Source organism: Ceratotherium simum, chromosome 8, assembly GCF_057802395.1.
Source record: "Ceratotherium simum simum isolate JZ-2026a chromosome 8, ASM5780239v1, whole genome shotgun sequence".
Lineage (NCBI taxonomy): Eukaryota > Metazoa > Chordata > Mammalia > Perissodactyla > Rhinocerotidae > Ceratotherium > Ceratotherium simum.
The window spans coordinates 1237165-1252472 of record NC_141907.1 but is presented as its reverse complement, the minus strand read 5'-3'; the positions used below and the strand labels follow the sequence as shown (position 1 = coordinate 1252472).

General features: G+C 49.9%; 1 protein-coding gene across 2 annotated transcripts in view; it reads left to right on the top strand.

The window, feature by feature from the left end:
• The window catches only part of LETM1 (leucine zipper and EF-hand containing transmembrane protein 1), a 39546-nt gene that overhangs the window by 13478 nt on the left and 10760 nt on the right, over positions 1 to 15308 (top strand). For both annotated transcript variants that reach the window (XM_014788826.2, XM_004432219.3), the window contains exons 4-9: positions 3737 to 3880; positions 4553 to 4690; positions 5413 to 5616; positions 12434 to 12553; positions 14091 to 14222; positions 14619 to 14762. In XM_014788826.2, coding sequence (XP_014644312.1) covers positions 3737 to 3880; positions 4553 to 4690; positions 5413 to 5616; positions 12434 to 12553; positions 14091 to 14222; positions 14619 to 14762 — 882 coding nt within the window. The remainder of the gene's footprint in view (positions 1 to 3736; positions 3881 to 4552; positions 4691 to 5412; positions 5617 to 12433; positions 12554 to 14090; positions 14223 to 14618; positions 14763 to 15308) is intronic.

The following is a 15308-nucleotide window of genomic DNA, read 5'->3' as shown; positions in this document are numbered from 1 at the left end:
ATTTTGATGTCTCTTCTGCCAGACGTTTTTAACACACACGTATTTGTTTTCTCTCCATGTTTTGAGGTCGTTCCGCTGTCTTCTGGCTTCTCCTTTTGCTGTTAAGAGGTCTGTGTCTGCTCAATTGTATTTCTTTTGCAGGTGAACTGTCTTTTCCATCTCATCGCTTTCTGATCTCTGTCTTTAGGGCTGGGCACTTCCCTTCTGTGTGTTTGTTTTTATTTATTGTTTGGGATCTGAGCTCCTGATCCTGAGGTTTCATGCCTGTCATCAATTCCAGAACTTTCCCGCTTACCCTCTTTTGGGCCGTCAGAGCTTCTGGTAAGCGTTTGGTACACCAGCTCATTCTGTCATCCACAGCTCTTTTTTCTTTGTTAATTTTTATTTATTTATTTTTTTGGTGAGGAAGATTTTCCCTGAGCTAACTTTCTGTACCAGTCTTCCTCTATTTTGTATGTGGGTCGCCGCCACAGCATGGCTGACAAGTGGTGTAGGTCCATGCCCTGGATCCGAACCCGCAAACCCAAGCTGCTGAAGCAGAGCACACCGAACTTAACCACTACGCCATGGGCTGGCCCCTCATCCATAGCTCTTAAAGAAAGATTCTTCCTTTTTTTCCAGGTGCTCAGACCGTCTGAGTCACTCCTATTCTGTCCATGAAATAACTGACGGTTAACAGTATAAACTTTTCTTTCTTCACTTTTTGTTTTTTTCTTTCTTGGTGAGTCCCCAGGGGACACGGGGCAGCTTCGAGCTCTCAGTGCCCTAAGACCCTCCCCACCACACAAGGAAAGATATAGAAATGTCCCTTCCCTCGAAGTTGACTACCAGAGGATTCCTTGGTGAGAAAACCAGCACTTAATTTTAACGCACCTTGGGAGTTAGCTGCTACGTGTGAGAGTGACTCCAGCTTCTGATTCTCCACTTGTTCTCAGGGATTTCATTCAGAACATAGGTTGTTTTTGTTTAACTGGTTGAAATTTTTCGAAGGGATGCTATTTTTGAAGGGAGCAGATTCATAATTTGAAAGAGGAGCAGTTGTATTAGAATTTCAGAATCATCCTTTTAGCATTTGTTGGACGTTGAATACAACACACCGTATAGGTTAGGTGATTACAAGTTACTGCTCAATGACCCAGATTCCCTTCTGCTCCTCCCCCATCCCATTCTGCTGTGAAAGTTATGTTTTTGCTACTTCGTTGAACACAATGAGACTTTAAGAAAAAGAAAAGAGTTGGGGTGGATGAAAGCCCCAGAGCGAGGTCCCAGTGTGGACACGGGATTGGCAGTGGTGGCACATCCCTGTTGCCAGCATTAAGAAGGCAGTTTCTGGAGCTGTGCTGTTTTTTTTCCTTGGTTTAAGGCCTTATAGGTAATTTGAATATAAACAAAATATTAACAGTCCTGATAATTATAGGAAAATGACTCTTAAAATTATGATATTTATAAAGGCAAAGAAAAACCCCATAAGAAATTATACAATAAGTAAATAAAATTTGGGGGCCGGCCCCGTGGCTTAGCATTTAAGTGTGCGCGCTCCGCTACTGGCGGCCCAGGTTCGGATCCCAGGCGCGCACCATTGCACCGCTTCTCCGGCCATGCTGAGGCGGCGTCCCACATACAGCAACTAGAAGGATGTGCAACTGTGATATACAACTATCTACTGGGGCTTTGCGGAGAAAAAGGGAAAAAAAGGAGGATTGGCAATAGATGTTAACTCAGGGCCGGTCTTCCTCAGTAAAAAGAGGAGGATTAGCATGGATGTTAGCTCAGGGCTGATCTTCCTCACAAAAAAAAAAAAAGAATAAAATTTGTATAAGTATTGTTTAAGTGGAAGATCATTTGAAATGTGAATTTAAGTTTATGTAACTGTTGAATGCTTGCTAATCATGTTAAATAGAGAATGACAAAAATGTCTGAGGATTGCTGTGGAATAGAGGCATTTGGGAAGTAGTTTTGTATTCTGACTCTGGACCCCGTGGACCTGCAGTATTCGGTGGAAGGGATGTTTCTGTCCCTACATGCTCACTCATGATAAGGAGACAAGGCTTACCTGCAGAAATGCTTTAAAGTGACAGTGTAAAGGTAATAGCAAACAGGGTCACATGGTAAAAATCATCCAGAATCATCAATTATTACACTTAGACTGGGTGAATGTTATGGTATGTAAATTAAACCTCAACAGAACTGCTAAAAAAAAAAAAATTAATGGAGAAATGTCAAAAAACACAGGCACCAACTTGAAGGGTCTTTCCATGGCCAAATCTGAGACCATTTGAGCATAAAAATAAAAACTAATGAATTGTAAACAAATGAAAAGTATAGGAATCTATGCGTTGATTTTGATAACGCATAGAAAGATGAATGTGCCAGAAAGCCACACTGGTAAATGCGGAGATAGGCTCAAGTTAGGAAATCACTACTTTGTGACCATCAGAGTAGTGATCAGAGACGGTTTGGGAAGAACTGTCGATGGGTGCTGTCTAGGGAAGAAGGTGGGTCTTTGCACAGTCTCCGAGTGTCTCCTCACAGATTGCTTGTGCTTCGCAAGTGGAGAAACAAGCTCTGCAGTGGAGAGGCCGCCCTGACCAGGTGGTCCCAATGAACACTATCAAGGGGCCGATGGCTCCTGGGCAGCTGTTACCTGAGAAGCGGCACTCCAGCAGGAACCCAGTCGTGGATAGACGTCAGATAAGCCCAGAACGAGGCCATTTCTAGAAATGATGTCCCTCTTCAAAGACCATCTAATGAATTATAGTGGAAATACAGGTGATGACCTGGAGAAAAGTGTAGTCTTGGTTCCTAGGAGCTAGGCAGTTCTGAGTGGAAGTAGTAGTGTGCTAGGGAGTAATTGATTGAAGAGAAAGCTGAGCTGCCTGGGGACTCAGCAGCGATTGTTCACTGTTCCAGGGATTTGTGATTATTTCAAGTTGTGCGTTTCTTTAATGGCAGCAGCAGTAGTTTATTCGTATCAATGAAGCACTTAGATTTTTTTCTAATCATTGCTGTGTAGGCCGGCCCCGTGGCTTAGTGGTTAAGTGCACGTGCTCCGCTGCTGGCGGCCCAGGTTCGGATCCCGGGCGCGCACCGACGCACTGCTTCTCCGGCCATGCTGAGGCCGGGTCCCACATACAGCAACTAGAAGGATGTGCAGCTATGACATACAACTATCTACTGGGGCTTTGTGGGAAAAAATAAATAAATAATAAAATTAATCATTGCTGTGTGGTAGAGTCTTAAATCAAACCATCTCAGGAAACAGGGGAAATGCACAGCCAACACTCCCCTTTCTGCAGAGCGTTTGGGGTTGGGTGGTGTGGCCACAGCCTTCTCTGGTGGCCCTCACTGCCGCCAACAATGACCAGTCCTCAATCTATCACTCTTGTCCAGCTGGCCTCCAAGCCCAGTGGGCAGCACCGTGTCTGTCTCAAGCTATTTCCGCAGAGCAGGCCCCGCCGTGGGCACCTGGTAAATGCTTCTGGGGGGCAATTGCTGGCAGCTTCCAGTGATGGGTGCAGTTCCACGCAGTGTTAGCGTCTATCCAGCTTTTCTCAAGGCCGTTGACACGTGGTTTGGACACTCCAGAAAGAAATGGCCTTTGGGAGTTGCCTGCTAAGCTGTTTGGAACTTAGAACTCTTGCTGATCCCTGTGAGGCATTGCCTGTTGTTGCGCCTCTGAATGATTCTATAGGAAATCATCACGCCTCACCCTTTGACCCGTGCCGCCTCTTTCCAGTTTCTTCGGATTTGCGCCGACCTCTTCCGCCTGGTCCCCTTCTTGGTGTTTGTGGTGGTGCCATTCATGGAGTTCCTGCTTCCTGTGGCTGTGAAGCTCTTCCCCAACATGTTGCCGTCCACGTTCGAGACCCAGTCCATCAAGGTGATGGGGCGTCAGGGGCAGTGAGCTCATTTCAGAGCAAATGTGAAAGTAGTTATGATGGCTGCATTGTTTGTGATTGACGTTTCAGATGTTTTTGAGTTTCATGTTTTCTTCATAATTCAGTCATGCTGTGCTATGATTATTTAAGAGATACTGGGTTTTAAGGTTTGTTTCTCTTTAAATGTGTTTTAAAATATGGTTTCTCTAGACCATTGTTCTTCAAGCCACAGGTTGAGACCCATTCGTGGGGTAAGATCCATCTAGAGCAGAGTCAGCTGACCACAGCCCACAGGCCATGCTGGCCCCCACCCATTTTGGGCAGTGAGGTCTTTTGGGGCCACATGTGCCCAGTCATATATGTATTGTCTGGCGGCTTTTGCACTGCCCTAGTGGAGCTTTGCTGGCTGGCCCTTTTTGGAAAAAGTTTGCTGGCCTCTGCTCTAGGGGGCCACACAGATATTCTTTAAAACCATGAAACAGAAGAGAAAGTTTCAGAGTGCATCGCACCTGGGTGGGAGTGAGCGCTGTTCAGGAAACATCCGTGAGGGGTCCTGGGTTCCAGTGCTGAGGTTCCGGTGAAGGGAGTGGAAGCAGCTACTCTGACCAGTGGCATCCAGGGAAGTGGTGGGGGGCCGAGAGGAGGAGTACAGGACCCTCTCTTTGACCTCACAGGAGGAGAGGCTGAAGAAGGAGCTGCGGGTCAAGCTGGAGCTGGCCAAGTTTCTTCAGGACACCATTGAGGAGATGGCCTTGAAGAACAAGGCGGCCAAAGGGAACGTCACCAGAGACTTCGCTGTGTTTTTCCAGAAGGTGCTGTAACTCTCCATAGCTGCTTGTCCCACAGTGCTGGGTAGAGCCTCAGGGCTGCCTTACCTCTTCTGGGGAGCACTCCTCATTGCCTTTCTTCCCTGTTTTACTGGACACGACAAGAGCAGAGCTCCCAGGCGGCTGTTGGCTGCTGCTGTAGGGTTTGACCAGGAGGCTCCCCTGTGCACAGTGAGGTGGAGCCTGCTGTCCTGAGAACTTGAACCTTGCTGACATTCACAGTTGCTTGCCTATGTCTCCAGACTTCGCAGCAGCCCTGGGGGAGGTAGAGTTTGGCAGATGAGGAACCTAAGACCCCAAAGTTGTGACAAGTTCGTGGGCTGGGCTGGGCTGGGGGGAGGAGGAGACAGACTGTGAGGCTGCTCCATAGCTACAGCATCAAGAGGCCCATGGCCTCTTTCCAGTCAGCAGCCTTGGCTCTGCTGGTGCAGGCAGGAAAGGTCCAGGGGCCGATGCTGCATGCTGCACGGAAGCATCGCTCACAGGGAGCCCAGTGCAGGCAGCGCTCAGTGGTTTGAGTCTCTGAGAGGCAACTCCTCAGTAGGAGCATGGTGAGAAGGTAGATTTGAGGGAGGAGTGGATGGTCCAGGGCACTTCCATCCAGTTCTCCTTTGTTTCCTCACTTGAGGCATGTGGCCCAAGGCCAGGGGAGGTGCTGGGGACTACACACCCCACCTGGTAGGTAACCCTTACGATTGCTCCCACAGATCCGAGAGACGGGTGAGAGACCCAGCAACGAGGAAATCATGCGTTTTTCCAAGTTATTTGAGGATGAGCTGACCCTGGATAACCTCACGCGGCCGCAGCTGGTGGCGCTGTGTAAGCTGCTGGAGCTCCAGTCCATCGGCACCAACAACTTCCTGCGTTTCCAGCTCACCATGAGGCTGCGGTCCATCAAGGCTGACGACAGGGTGAGTGCCTCACAGATGTGGCTCTGCTTCCCTGGGTTTTCACCTTTGGTTTCTGGTTACAAAAGCAAGCGTCCTTATTGTGGAAACTCTGGGCCATGCTGAACAATAGAAGAAGGAACAATCACCGCTGGCCCTGTCGTTCCCAGATCGTGGTTGTCAACCGTTTGTGCCTCTCTGCCCACCCTGTGCTCTGTGTGCACACACTGAATGTGTGTGTTAGGGGGAGAGCGGTCTGCTGGAATAAAGGTTGGAATCACACAGCCAATACTATTTTTCACCTGGCCTGACATTTGGAGATCTTCCCATGGCACTAAGGATTCATTGAAAAGATGAATTTTAATGACTGCCTAATGTTTGTTATATGAATGCATCATCATTTATTAACTGTTACTTTAGCCGGTCTTTTGCCACCCTAAACAAAACTGTAATAAATATCTTTTAACATGGATTTTTGCCCCAGATCTTTGATAATTTTCAAAAAAATAGTGACTTGGGGCTCCTGAGTAAAAGGGCAGGAAGTCACAAGCAAGCCCTGGCCCACGATCAGAGTGCTCCCGGCTCCGCTGACCCCATGTTCTCCCACTCGGCCTACCCACAGCCGAGCGGCTGCACCGTGTGGACCCCGAGTGGGCTTCTCTCAAGAAGAATTCCTGAAACGCCCTCTTTTTCGCTAGTATTACTTCTTGCCTTAAAATCTACTCTGTCTGGTGTTCTGATAGCTATACCAGCTTTCTTTTGGGTCGATCTTCTTCTTTTTACTTTCAAGCTTCCTGAGACCTTATATTTGCAATGTGTTTGTTGTTTTCATCTGGTCTGACAACCTCTGTCTTTTAATTGAAGTATTTAGTTTATACTCTTTTTCTATTTGTCCCACCTGTTTTATGTTCTACTTAATTTCTTGCCTTCTTTTGGATTAAGTACTTTTAATTATTCCATCCCCCCTCCATTAGCTTGTTACTTATTATTTTAGCCTTTTCCTTAAACTTTACAACAGGCTGCCTTGATACTTTAGTCTAGTGGAATAAGTGCTTTTCCTGCCCACAGCAGTGCTGGCGCCTGGAGACGCCCCTCTGCGCTCTCAAGCGGGAGCTGACTCCTGTGCGCCACAGGTCTACCCTCCCTTTGCCTTCCCTCCTCCCTGCACATCCATCCAAACCATTTCCTCTACTTACAGACTTCCCTGGAACTCTTCTGTGCTGTGGGTCTGCCGTGAGGAATTCTCCCAGTGTCTGCCTGTGTGAATGTGTCTTTATTTCCCTTTATTTTGCAGGGTATTTTTGGCTGAGTGTAGAACTTAAGCCTTGCAGTTCTTTTCTTTCTGCACTTTAAAGATGCCACTGAGTCGGATGGCAGCTGGCAGGCCTGTTATTCTTCCTTTGAGGGTGTCTGTGTTTTCTCTGGCAGAGTCCAAGATTTTCGTTGTATTTGGACTTCAGCAGTTTTATAGTAATGGGCCTAGGTGTGTCTGTGTTAGTGGTAACCCTGTTTACTGATCGTAGTGCTTCCATCATCATTGAACCCTGCTCCCCGCCCCGTTCTCCCCCTCCTTGGAGACAGCATTCACGTCCCGCTTAGCCTTGTCTCCAGGTCTCGCACAGCACACGTGCTCTTTTCTGTGCTTCCTGGCTTCCTGTACGTTCAGTTGAGTAATCCTCTCTTTGGGGCCGGCCCCGTGGCTTAGCGGTTAAGTGCGCGCGCTCCGCTACTGGCGGTCCGGGTTTGGATCCCGGGCGCGCACCGACGCACCGCTTCTCTGGCCATGCTGAGGCTACGTCCCACATACAACAACTAGAAGGATGTGCAACTGTGACATACAACTATCTACTGGGGCTTTGGGGAAAAAAAAGGAGGAGGATTGGCAATAGATGTTAGCTCAGAGCCGGTCTTCCTCAGCAAAAAGAGGAGGATTAGCACAGATGTTAGCTCAGGGCTGATCTTCCTCACAAAAAAAAAAAAAGCAAAGTAATCCTCTCTTCTTCTTGAACCCATCTTCTGAGTCCTTCATTTCAATCCTAGAAATTCTGTTTTGGGGTTTTTTCCCTAAAGATTTTAGTTCTCAGGTAAAACTGTCCATCTTGTCCTCTCTCTTCTTGAATGTGCTAATCATGGTTCATGTCTGATTATTTCAGTAACAGCGTGACCTGTAGGGCTTTTTTTGTTTTCTTTCTTGGTTTTGTTTGTAGTATTTAGTTTTTCTCAAATGCAGACAGGGCCTATGGAAAATTGTGGAGGTTCTGGGTGGTGCCACCCTCTAGGAGGGGCCCGCCCAAGTCTGCTCTGCTATAGAGGGGCTGATTGCCCCCAGGATCACTAACCACAAATTGGGGTGGAGCCTGCCGTTTCTGGTTTGCTCCCCCCCAGGGTGTGGTCTGCAGTTTTGCTAGGCCCCTTCCTCATAGTGATACCTCCACACCATAGCCCGGGAGGGCCGTGCCCTGCTTCTCGGAGGCTTTCTGCCCAGCTCCTCACCTCTGCCCTGCTCAGCTGGAGATCCAGACGCCAGTGTTGCTTCCTGCACTTCCTTCTCCCTGGAGCTCTAGCCCTCGAGGCTTGTCCAAGCAGCCCCTTGCCTCTAGCTGTTATCTTCTTAGGCTGTCGAGATGTCTGCCTCTTAGCAGTAGCCTTTGTCCTGGGCTCTCAGCCTGCCCCAAGAGTTGGCAAATGCCACTGGGTCCCCAGTGTCTCACAGATGGACAGCTCACACCTCGTGGTTGTCTGGCCATTCCCAGTCTACAGAATCTTGCCATCCCCAAGGCTTGCTTGTCTTAGCTTTCTGATGCAGCCAAACGTGTGTTTGTGTTGTGTTTTGTCTTGTTGTATCTGGCTTTTCCATTTCTTCTCAGCAGGGCAGTGGTCTGATGAAAAAGACTCCCCTTCGTAGCTAGAAGTAGCAGATCATCACTGTGTTTTTGTAAAGATGAAAAGAAACCCTCTCTCCAGCGTGTGCTCGTGGGAGGGTGTTCAGGACATCCACTCTGCCAGAAAGTGAGGGGCTGACATGGGCAGTCCTCAACAGGCTGCCTCGTTCGGGGAGAGCCTGCGGTGTGGCTGCCCTTGCTCTCAGCTGCCCCACCTCGGGAGAGGCAGCTCGAGGGCAGGTGGCCTGGGGTTGAGTCCTGGCCACTCACTTGCTTTGTGACCTTGGACAAGTCATCTTACTGCTCAGTGCCTCAGATTCCTATGAAATGGGATAGCCACCAGACCTCCGCTGTCAAGAAGGTGGAATGGGTGTACTTTCTCCTGGACATTAAGTAAAAACCAACATAAGAAGACTCTGAAAAGTGGGGAGAAGACGCTGGGACCCCAGGAACGACACAGTGGGTCTTCTTTGTGCCTCATAGATCCCAGCTTTGGGGCTGAAGAAGCTGGCAATCTAGAAACGCCGCCAAGCACAACCTTTAAAAGCCCTGGTGAAAGCCTGCTCTCTCTGCCCAAAGGACAGGAAAGGATCCTCCTAGCAGGACACAAGACTTCAGACAATCACCACTCTACTCCAGCCAGACACCACAGGAAACACTGGGCCCCGCTCAATGCGATGATGGGTGGGGGCTGAGAACTCCACCCCCGCCAGGATGGTGTCAGGGAAGGCCAAGTAATGAGCTGCCTTCCCCTGTTTTGTCAGTAGAGACCAGCAAGAGGCCTGGACCTCTACCCGCACCTGACAGTGCCAAGACTGGGGTCAACAGGGGCCAGGTAGGGCCAGTAATGAGGTTTTCCTACCCCTCCCAGCTAGGCAGACCTAGCAGGGAGCTGGAACTCCCACCTACCCCTCCCAGACCTCTTTCCCAGGGCTCAATGGAGGCTGAATAGGGAACCTGGCAGTAATGAAGCAGCACTCCACCTTTTCCAAAATGTACCCGGGATGTAGTTTATGGGTATGACTGGGTGATGGCATGGAGCACTCAGTGCCATTGAAGGAGCTTATCACTCACAATTCCTCTAGAAATGGGGGCACAGCACCCACTCAGGGCCACATGAGACCTCGACACACCGGGGGACAGGAAGCAAGAGTGAGGGAGGGAGGAATCGGACTTGGCCTTTATTACTGGTGTGGCGGGTGTAGCCCGCTGGAGACGTTTTTGATTGGGCAGGAAGTGAAACATAAGAGGTTAGGGTTTGTGGTTGGAGGATTTGAAATATGATTTTCACGCACCCATGAAAGTCAGGCCGCAGGGGAGATGTAAACAACTTTGGCCGTTAGTTGGGATCAATAGATGCCAGATCATCAATTACACAATCTATAACAGTTGGGCAGAACAGCACCCCCTACTCCCATGCCAGAGGGGTGTCAGAGGGAGCCAGCTAAGACAGAAGACTGAAATAAGATCCAGAGTCTCTTAACATAATACCCAAAACATCCAGGTTTCAATTGAAATCACTCCTCATGCTAATAAGCAAAAGGTTCTTGAATGAAAAAAGGCAGCCAGTTGAGGTCAGCACTGAGACAGAGAGGTTAGAGAAAGCAGACAAAGATCTTAGAGCAGTGATTGCAAAAGTGCTTCAACAGGCAGTTACCAAGTGAGTCACATGAAAACATAGTCTTAGCAAAGAGAAAAACATCAAGGAGAACCAAATAGAAATTTAGGGTGAAAAATACAATCCAGAATACAAAACTCAATGAGCGGGCTCTACAGCAGAATGGAGAGGACAAAAGACAGGATCAGTGAACTTTTAAGATAAAACAATAGAAATCGCCCATTTGAACAATGGAGAAAAAATAGTGACAAAAATAAGCAGAGCCCTGGGGACCAGTGGGATTACAGTGGAACAGCTCACGTACGTGTTGTGGGAGCTCTGGAAGGAGAGGAGTGAGGGCAGAGCTGGAGAAGGACTTGAAGACATAATGGCCAAACAGGTCCCAGATTCGGTAAAAGACATAACTCTACAAATTTAAGAAACTGAGTGAACCTCAGACAGGATAAACACAAAGAAATCCATACCAAGACACAGCATAGTCAAACTAATGAACACTAAGGACAAAAATAATTTTGAAAGCAGTGAGAGAGAATGGCGTCTTACCTACGGGGAAAACAACTCGAACGACAGAGGATTCTCATCAGAAGCCATGGAGGCCAGAAGGAAGTGGAACAATGTGTTTCATGTGCTGAATAAAAAGGACTGTCAACTCAGAATCCTGTGTCTAGTGAAAATATCCCACAGGAATGATGCAGAAATCAAGACATTCTTTTTTTTTTTTTTTTTTAATAATTTTATTTATTTATTTTTCCCCCAAAGCCCCAGTAGATAGTTGTATGTCATAGCTGCACATCCTTCTAGTTGCTGTATGTGGGACGCGGCCTCAGCATGGCCAGAGAAGCAGTGCATCTGTGCGCGCCCGGGATCCGAACCCAGGCCGCCTGCATCAGAGGGCACGCACTTAACCGCTAAGCCACGGGGCCGGCCCTAGACATTCTCAGATGAAGGAAAACTGGGAGAATTTGTCACCAGCAGACCTGTCCTAAAAGAACTGAAAGGAGGTTCTCTAAACAGAAAGGAAATAAGAGAAGGAACTTTGGAACATCAGGAAGAAAGAAGATGGCAAAAAAACAGGAAAATCCAGTAGACTTTCTTTCTCCTCGTATGTCTTCTAAACTGACATTTTGACAGTTGAAACAGAAATGGGGGCGCTGTATGGTGTGGCTCTCCGTGTAAGCAGGAGTCGTTCAGATGAGCACACTACAGGAGGGAGAGGATAAAGGGACATGTAGTGGTGAGGTTCCCACAGTTCACCTGGACGGGGACAGTGACGACATGTGGGCTGTGTTGAGTTATTATGCACAGTTTTTTCATAATAACCAAAAACTGGAAACAACACAGATGTCCTTTAGTGGGCGAATGATTAAATCAAGACCTTCATACCCTGCGGTGCTACTTAGTAATAAAAAGGAATGAATTATTAATACACACAACAACCTGCATGGAACCCCAAAAAGTAAAGAGATAAAAGTAAAAGGAATCCCATACGTATATACTGTATGATCCCATTCATATAACATGCTTCTAATGACAAAATTATAGAAACAAAAAACGAGTTGTGGTTGCCAGGGGTTCGGGAGGTGGTGGGTGTGTCTGTAGAAGGGCAACATGAGGTCTTTGTGGGGATGGAGACGTCTTCCACCTTGACTGGCTCAGTGTCGGCATCCTGGTCGGGATTTTGCCCTATAGTTTGGAAAATGTTACCATTGGGAGAAACCCAGGAACTCTGTCTTGGTTACAGCTGCCTGTCGATCTACAATGATGTCATGATAAAAAGCTTAATTAGGACATGGGATAACAGTACTGTCTACCTCTTGGGCCATCATGACGTTACATGGGGTCAGATGAGGTGGCAGGTGAGGACCCCGCCCAGCACGGGCAAGGTGCCACTGTGGTACTTGTTTCTTCTCCACACCCCTCGGCCCTTGTAGGGTCTCCTCAGTGTGCTCCGTGGCCTCTGTCTGTGGGATCCCTGTTTGCTTTTCCCACTTTGGTCACTGTGACCTCAGGCGGAGGAGGAGGGGAGGGTAGGGGGCCCTTGGCTGAGGCCAAGAGACATCCTTAGAGCATTAGCATTGCCCCCTGTGCTCCATCCTTCCTCTTCCATCCTCTGAGCATCGAGAATGCTTGGGTCAGTGGCAGGCCGAGGGGATGGGGAGAAGTGCAGGGACACAGGCAGCCAGGGTCTGCACCCTGAGCCCCTTCCCTTTGGTCACTGTGACCTCGGGTGGAGGGGGAGGGGGAGGAGAAAGAGGGAGGAGGGGGGTGGGGGAGCTTCGAGTACAGAGAGCGTCATCTGATCTTTCCAAATGTTAATTAATTAGTTGACTTGCTTTTACAGCTGATCGCTGAGGAAGGGGTAGACAGCCTGAACGTCAAGGAATTGCAGTCAGCGTGTCGAGCACGAGGCATGCGGGCCCTCGGTGTCACGGAAGACCGTCTGAGGGACCAGCTGAAGCAGGTGCGTGGTCTGAGGGCTTTCCCCTTCCATCAGACCAGCATAGGCTCTTTGTGAGTCACGGGAGGCTGTCCCCAGACTCCGGGCGGCAGCCAGGCCTCGTGAGGCGCCACTGTGGCCTTCAGCTCCCCCCTGGCCGGGGGGCCTGGACATCGGGGTGTGATGACCTGGTTCTGTCGCATGCTTGTGCACCCAATGTTTGTGACTTCTGGGTATTGCTCTGATTTTTCTCACCTGCTCTTGGTTGATCTTAATGTCTTTACTGTTCCCTTCTCCGGGTCATCTGTGGACACATGAGCACTACGTTAACTTCCTTGAAATTTCAGTATGTCTCTTTGCCTGGAGGCCAGGGATGTTTGGGTAAATAGTATCCAGGCCAACCCGACCTCCAGAGCCCCTGCTATCAGCCTCTTGGGTTTTAGCCCACGCTCCCTTCTCCAGCAGCTCAGAGGGGACTCGGCAGAATCCAGCGGCCAGCTCTGCAACACCACAGGCTGGCCCTGACAGCATCAGTTTGAGTAGATTAGACGTTGCATAGGCAACATTCACAGCGATTCAGCTTTCACATCAGAAGGTGTGAAGTGTGCAGATGCCAACTGGTCCCCCTCCCCACTCTGCCTGTGCTGCTGGCGCTCTCCAAGTGTAGACAACGATGTATCAGCACCCACTTCCCCTCTTTTGACACGAACAGTGTTTATTACGCAGTCTGTTCTTGCCCTCTTCTTTTCTCTGACTGTGTCTCCACATGGTCCCTAGGAGATCCTTCTCTGTAGTGTGAATCGGCCCTGTGTCTGCCCAGCATGCTGGGCGTGCCTGGGCTGTTTCTAGCCTTCTTCCGGCACGTGCAGGGTGTGAGTGGGCTGTTGCAGCCAACACTGTGGGACTCGGGGGTTCTGGTGCAAGTGCTCACGTGTCTTCCTTCTCTTGTTGTCTAAGCTTCGCTCAGCCTCTGCTCCCTATTCGTAGAATTCCTTCTCGTCTCATCTTTTGTCCTGCGTCCAGTTTGTGTCCAAACATTGTCATGGTCTTTTGTCAGTTTGAACATTGTCTCTGTGTCACTAAAATAGCCTACAACAGTGACTTGCCCACAGTAGACATCAAGACCTTGAATGTTGAGTGAACTCACAAAAGCCACCTTTGGAGTTTTTGTGCCATTTTCAAGTGAAGAGCCCTGGTAACAGAATCTCGTCATCTCACTCAGTGTTTTCTGAGCTCCAGCAGCCTTGCTGCCAGGGTGCTAATTAGTGATCCTTTGGGCAGCTCAGCTGACTAAGGTGGGCATCAAGGCATAAAATGCAGCAATAATAGACCTTTAGAACTGGAGATGTCTTTTTCTTGGGAGAACCTGTTCCAGTGACTTAGTGGCTCCATCTACTCAAGTCCTGTTGTGGTTGTTGCCTCCAGTCTCCTCCTCCTCCCCCGTCCAACCAAACCAGAACAGAGAGGAAAGTTCCAGGGCCAGAAGCCCTCAGCCAGGTCACAGGAGATGTGGGCGGGTTCAGGCTGGCCCACGAGTCTGGTCTTGAACTCCCAATTCCAGTGGCTGGAGCTGCACCTGCATCAGGAGATCCCCACATCGCTGCTCATCCTGTCCCGGGCCATGTACCTTCCAGACACCCTCTCGCCCGCCGACCAGCTCAAGTCCACATTGCAGACCCTCCCAGAGATTGTGGTGCGTGTTGCCCTTCTGTAGCTCACTCTGTAAGGGGCCCGTTCGCTTCTGGGGGGAGGGGCCATGGAAACACCCACCTCCTTGGTCAAGGGAGCTCTCAGATCTGCTCACTCACCCTCCACTTCTGTCTTGTCACTCCTTTCTCTGAATATCAAGAACTCCTGTGACGTGTGCAAGGTGACCCTCGGGTGCCTTGCAGTGTTTCCCAGCAGTTGGGGGTGCCAGCAGGGCATTCTATTCCCTTTGGAAGCCCAGATGGTGACAACACTCAGAGAGATGGACAGGGTGCAGGGCACTGTGTGGGCCTCTCTGGTGGTAGCTGTGCCTGCTGTGCTTCCACACGCACTGGGGCATCCCCCTTCCCCGGGCTCACTCACAGGTGTCCCCTCTCTGAAGGCGAAGGAAGCCCAGGTGAAAGTGGCTGAGGTTGAGGGCGAGCAGGTGGACAACAAGGCAAAGCTGGAGGCCACGCTGCAAGAGGAGGCGGCCATCCGTCAGGAGCACCAGGAGAAGGAGCTGCAGAGGCTCTCTGAGGTGGCGGTAAGTGGCCAGGGGGGCCCTGGACCTGCTTTGTGGGAGCAGGCACCATGGGGAGAGTTGGGACAGAGCAGAGGTCGTCCCACTCCAGCTTCTCTAGAAACCGCCTCATGGAAGTGGAGGCAGGACTGCTCGGAGTGGGGGCTGGAGCTCTGAAGTGGGGGTCTGCCAGAGGGGCCCCCAGGGAAATGAGTTGGCTGGCTCTCCCTTGGTCCAGGCGCCAGTCAGTGAAGCCCACAGGGAGAGTGTCACTGCAGCGCTGTGTTCTCCTCAGGCCTTCCCTCGGCCCAGGCTGTGAGTGTGCTCCAGCTCCCTGGGCGCGCATGCCCACAAGGTTTTTACTCTGCAAGTCTCGGGGCAGCTTGGTGGAGTCATCAGGAAAGGACTGAGATGAAATTAGATGCCGTGACCACTCGATAGAGGGGCCTTTGTAGAGGCTCCGCTGCCTGAGTCGTGTCAGTGCACCTGGTCACACTAAGTACACCCACGTGGAGAGTCCTGCAGGGCAACCTTACGGAAGGCAGGGCACCCGCTGCTGGTCAATGGGTG